We start from the raw sequence: 5864 nt of genomic DNA on the forward strand, positions 1-5864 counted from the left end.
ATGAGAGATAATATAGAGATAAATTAGAGAGAGAGATCTCACCATAGACTAAATCACTGCTATTGGCTCTTTTTGCCCCCAGTCTGAGAACCTCAAAAATATTTTACTCTGGAAGCCTCAAAAAATATTTAAGGCTCCCATAGGAAACCCTTAATCTAGGCAAAATGCCTCAAAGACAGTAGTTTGTGGGTCAAGCCTTCCCACAAGACTTAATCCAGTTCATATGAGCCCAAAACCTGAGGTGTTGAGCTGTGGGGTTCTGTTAGCAGTACAACCCTGAGCATGTCAGCTAACCACAGTAAATCTTAATTTCATCATAGAGCAAGAGATAATAATAACAACAGCCCAGGACTGTTGTGAGTTTGTAAACCTTAACATGCTAAAGATGTGGCAATTGTCATTGTTAAACAGTCAACCCCAGACACTGATAGTACCTCCACAGAACCCACACTTATTTGTATCGCTGCACATACATAAAGAGATGTATATAATACCCACGTCCATATGCACACTGTTCATCCTGAAGTCATTGTCTTCACAGCATAAAACTGATTTTGTTTTCTTTGAGAAAAGCCAAGGAGACGCTAAGTGCCGTACATAACATATGGAGGACTCCGATGGCTGCAATGTGTCTATAACCCATTGTTCTTTTCTTTTTGACAAGCTGAATAATCCATTCACTATTTCTCCAAAGGCTAAATGGAGCCTTTAAAAAGTGTAATTCACAATTGGAAGATAGGAATTGTAAGTGTTTACATCTTGAGCATGCACTTTGTTGATGGATCTTGAGAAGGAAATACTCAGGCCCAGGCTTGCTTTGGGAGATGGGTGGTGTATGGGGAGCTCCTTTGTGCTTTGCCCGAACATTAAGCACACACCTTTGCATTTCTGCCTCTTTATGTGATCCCATTGCTGCATAATGAATGGCAATCTATTTTACTTCCAAGTTTTTGCTGACAAACAGAATACCTACAAAGCTGTTGCATATTTGAATAATCATGAGTTTATTTTGGAGGAAGACTGATGGATTTTTTTTTTCTCTTCCTGGAATTGTAGCTCTGCATTCTCTCCCTAGACCCTCTGGTGGATGCCATTTGTTGTTTTGTTTTGTTTTTTTAAAGAAAAAATATTTATTCAGAACTTCATTTTGATTTAATAGAAAAATGGCCCTTGCTGAGGCCATATGGAATACTCATTTTTCTCTCATGCAAACATGTGCCACATAAATGCCACAGCCTCTGCTTTCCTCCAGCATTCTTTAAGGACAAGGAGGGAAACAAAACCTTGTCTGAGATTAATTTCTGGCTCGTGTTTTCCTTTTAAAATGGCTGGTTTTCATTGCCATTTAAAGAGGGCCTTGTGATCAATTCCCCTTCCCAGCATGCATGACTCAACAAAGGTGCTCTCGCATGTCAGCTCCACGCATGTAAAGTAATTGAACCCCAAAGGAAATGGAACAGAAATTCTTTGTTTTCAATGTGCCTTTCCTTCTTTCTTTCTTTTTCTTTCTCATTGCCTTTTCTTTCTTTCTTCTTTCTATCCTTCCATTCTTTCTTCTCACCAGAGCTTTTCCAAAAATGTGACTTATAAATACAAATGATTTGGGAAACCTAGAAAAAGTAATTGAACCCCAAAGGAGATAGGACAGAAATCATTAATATTTTCAACTGTGCTTTTCCTTCCTTTCTTCTTTTTTTTTCATTCTTTTTCTTTCTTATTCTCTTCTTTCTTTCTTCTTTTCTTCTCACCAAAGCTTTTTTCAAAAATGTGTCTTAGAAATACAAATGATTTGGGAAACCCAGGTAAAGTAATTGAACCCCAAAGGAAATAGGACAGAAATCATTTATATTTTGAGCTGCATTCTTCCTTCCTTTCTTCTTTTTTTCTTTTCATTCTTTTTCTTTCTCATTCTCTCCCTTCTTTCTTCTTTTCTGCTCACCAGAGCTTTTTCAAAAGTGTCCTTAGAAATGCAAATGATTTAGGAAACCCAGGAGACCTCTTTTTTTTTTTTTTTGACATGAAACAATAAGGACTTTTGTTTGTGTCTTTCAGGTTGGGCTAATTGAAGACTTTCTATACCAATTAGAGGATAGTTTCTTAAAAACCAAAAAACTGAGAACAGCCAGGAGGCAGAAAATGAAAATGAAACGGCTTCAGAGTGTACAGCAGTGCTAGTCACTGGAGACACGGAGCCCCCTCCTTCCCCTCACCCCAACCCACCAACCACGACATCCCCAAGGAAAAGGTGCAGACATCCAGGCAGTTGGAATTTGGCAGCTGGGATGACAAAGGCCTGCCTTCGGATGAATAAGGTGGCTCTTCCCTCTGGCTCATCTTGAGCAAGGAGATTCCACACTTCATTAGTCTCAGCTGGCAGAAATAAATGTTCTCAGAAAGTTTGACTCGATTCTTATTCACATCCATCTTGTTTATTTAAATAGCATAGAGAATAACCATGAGCAAAACTCACTCACCCACTGAGCCCTTTCTACAGTACAATGGACTTTCACCAATGTACACCCAGAGCCCCTCTAGTCCCATTAAGATGCATTCACGTTAGCACATAGGATTGTATTTTTGGAGCTAGAAGGGACCTTAAAGGCCAGTGAGTCTACCCTCTCCTCTCCATCCATTTTACTGATGAGAAAACTGAGCTGCATAGAAGTTAAGTATGCTAGCTAGCTGTTAAATAACATTTTACACTTGCAGATCTCTTTATGTATATCATCTCCTATAAGTGACTTGCCCAGAGTCACAAAGCTAGTAACTATATGAAGCAGGATTTGATGACAGGTTATTTTTTTTTAAATAGGACTTTCAATAGTGCTCTTTCTACTATACCATGCTGCCCCTCTCTCCATATATGAATAAACAGCACAGAAGTAAATTTAAAATCATATAGATGATCATGATAGGCTATGGAGTTTAGCAGCTACAGCCAGCCTCAAAGGCAGGGAAGACCTGGATTAAAAGTTATGCCTGTGAAACATGGTATCTAGAAGACCCTAGACAAGTTATTTCACTTCTCAATGCTCAAGAACCCAGACCCCTTTCTAAGGTGATGAGTTTCAGAGAAGGTGCCAGCTTACATCACTAGAGGAAATTTCCTCACTTCCAATTTCCTCATGCCAATGAAACCCCAGGTCCAGGTCATCCACCAATGACCACATGAAGGCAACATGGCATCACTAAAAGAACACAGGGCTTAGAAAGAGGAAGATGGAGATTATATACATATTATATATATATACATGTATATACACATGTATATATGTGTGTATACATATGTGTATGTATTGTGTATATGCACACATATATACATATATAATTATTTTCCCCAATTACATTTTAAAACAATTTTTAAATATTTTTTGAAGTTTTGAGTTTCAAAGTCTGTCCCTACCTTCCTTCCCCCTCCTTGAGATAGTAAGCAATCCAATATAGGTTATACATGTGCAAACATGTAAAACATTTCCATATTAGTCCTTTTGTACAAGAAGATGAATTTTTAAAATGCAAGGAAGTGAAAAATAGCATACTTCATTCTGCGTTCAAACAATATCAGTTCTTTCTCTGAAAGCAGATAACATACATTCCTTATCAGTTCTTTCTCTGAAAGCAGATAACATACATTCCTGAGTCCTTTGGAATTGTCTTGGGTCATTGTATTGCTGAGCAGAGCTAAGTCACTCAGAGTTCTCCATCATAGAACATTGCTGTTACTGTATACAACATTCTCCTAGTTCTGCTCACTTCACTATACATCAGTTCATATAGGTCTTTCCAGGCTTTTCTGAAATCATATTGTTTGTCATTTCTTATAGTACAATAATATTCTATCACAATCTTATGCCACAGCTTGTATAGCTATTCCCCAATTGATGAGCATCCTCTCTATTTCCAATTCTTAGCCACCACAAAAAGATCTGCTATAAATATTTTTGCATGTATAGACATTTTTCCCTTTTTCCTTTTCCCTTTTTTTGAATGTCTTTGGGATATAAATTTAACAGTGACGTTGCTAGATCAAAGGGTATGCAGTTATATACCCCTTTGGGCATGGTTCCAAATTGCTCTCCAGAATGGTTGGATCAGTTCACAACTCCACCAACAGTACGTTAGTGTCAAGGACCTAGATTCTAACTTCAGCTATGCCAGTTATTGGTTGTATGACCTCAAGCAAATCACTTTGCCTCTAAGAACCTATTTCCTCACCTGTAAAATGAAAGGGTTTAAACTGTTTCATCTCAGGTCCATTTAATCTATTTTAATCTTTAAATCTATGACCTATTAAGTCTTAGACTTGCAGCATCTTCATAGGTGGGGCTCATTCCCTCACCTTACAAAATTATGATCCTTGACATGCTTCTTTGTATATTAGCATAATATATTTTTCTTTCACACTTAGAAACTGCATATACAGATTCACAGGCACAATCATACAGGCACGACTCAAGGTGTTGCATTGTGTTGTTAAAATTAGAACACAGGGGGCAGAGCCAAGATATAGGAGTAAAAGCAGTGACTTGCCTGAGCTGTCTTCCAAACCCCTCCAAACACCTGCAAAAAATAGCTCTAAACAAATTCTAGAGCAGCAGAATCCACAAAAAGACAGAGTGAAACAAATTTCCAGCCCAAGACAACCTGGATGTTTGATAGGAAAGGTCTATTGACCTCCAGGCTGGGAGAGAAGCGCAGTTCAGCATGGGTGTGCAGGCAAAGATCAGGCGTCAAGAAACCTGGAGTAGGCCTCAAGGGACTGGATCAAGGGGAGCTGTGGTGGTTTCCAGACTTCTCAACCCACAAATGCCAAAGACAACTTGACAACTTAGAAGGTCAGTAGGAAAGGTCTGTGACTGTGGTGAGAGAGCTCAGTCCCAGCCCTAGTCCTAGCGCAACCCCAGGCAGCAGCTGCTTCTGGAGCTCTCAGCCCACAGATGGAGGGTAAATCAAGTGACTAATCAGAGGGTGATTGCAGGGACCTCTCTGCTGGTGCATGATTCTCTTGCTTTGCCCATGCTTGGATCTGGGTCACAGTTCTGAGTGGCAGTCCTGGGACGAGGAGGAGCACTGGCGTGGTAGAGCTTGTAATGGCAATGGAGAAGAAATTCTCCTCACAGTTCCAAGGCAGAAAAGAGTGCTTGTGGTCACTCATAGACCAGAGCACAGGCCAGGAAAGGAGTAAACACCTCACCCTTGACCATACTACCTTAGAAGAATGGTCCCTAGAAGTATCTCCAAAAATAGTTGCACAAAACCCCCAAAGCTTGGGACAGTACATTCTCCACACTGAAAGCAGACTCCTACCTTAAGAGTTTAAAAATCAAGTTATTGGCTGGGAACATGAGCAAACAGCACAAAAAAAAAGTCAGACCATAGAATCTTTCTTTGGTGACAAAGAAGATTAAAACATACAACCAGAAGAAGACAACAAAGTCAAAGCTCCTACATCCAAAGCCTCCAAGAAAAATATGAATCAGTTCCAGGTCATTGAAGAGCTCAAAAAGGATTTTGAAAAGCAAGAGGAAAAACTGGGAAGAGAAATGAGAGTGATGCAAGAAAATCATGAAAAACAACTCATCAGCTTGCTAAAGGAGACCCCAAAAAATACTGAAGAAAATAACACCTTAAAAAATAGCCTAACCCAAATGGCAAAAGAGGTCCAAAAAGCCAATGAGGAGACGAATGCCCTAAAAAGCAAAATTGGCCAAATGGAAAAGGAAGTCCAAAGGATTACTGAAGAAAATTCTTCCTTAAAAATTAGAATAGAACAATTGGAAGCTAGTGACTTTAAGAGAAATCAAGACACTGTAAAACAAATCCAAAAGAATGAAAAATTAGAAAACGATGTGAAATATCTCATT

General features: G+C 39.1%; 1 protein-coding gene across 1 annotated transcript in view; it reads left to right on the forward strand.

The window, feature by feature from the left end:
* Nucleotides 1-2283, forward strand: part of SPATA16 (spermatogenesis associated 16) — a 256503-nt gene extending 254220 nt beyond the window's left edge. The window contains exon 10 of the mRNA XM_027875661.1: nt 2053-2283. Within this exon, the coding sequence (XP_027731462.1) occupies nt 2053-2175 (123 nt within the window). The 3' untranslated portion in view covers nt 2176-2283. The remainder of the gene's footprint in view (nt 1-2052) is intronic.
* The last annotated feature ends 3581 nt before the right edge of the window (nt 2284-5864 follow it).

The sequence above is a fragment of the Vombatus ursinus genome, unplaced genomic scaffold (assembly GCF_900497805.2).
Source record: "Vombatus ursinus unplaced genomic scaffold, bare-nosed wombat genome assembly UNPS02014810.1, whole genome shotgun sequence".
Lineage (NCBI taxonomy): Eukaryota > Metazoa > Chordata > Mammalia > Diprotodontia > Vombatidae > Vombatus > Vombatus ursinus.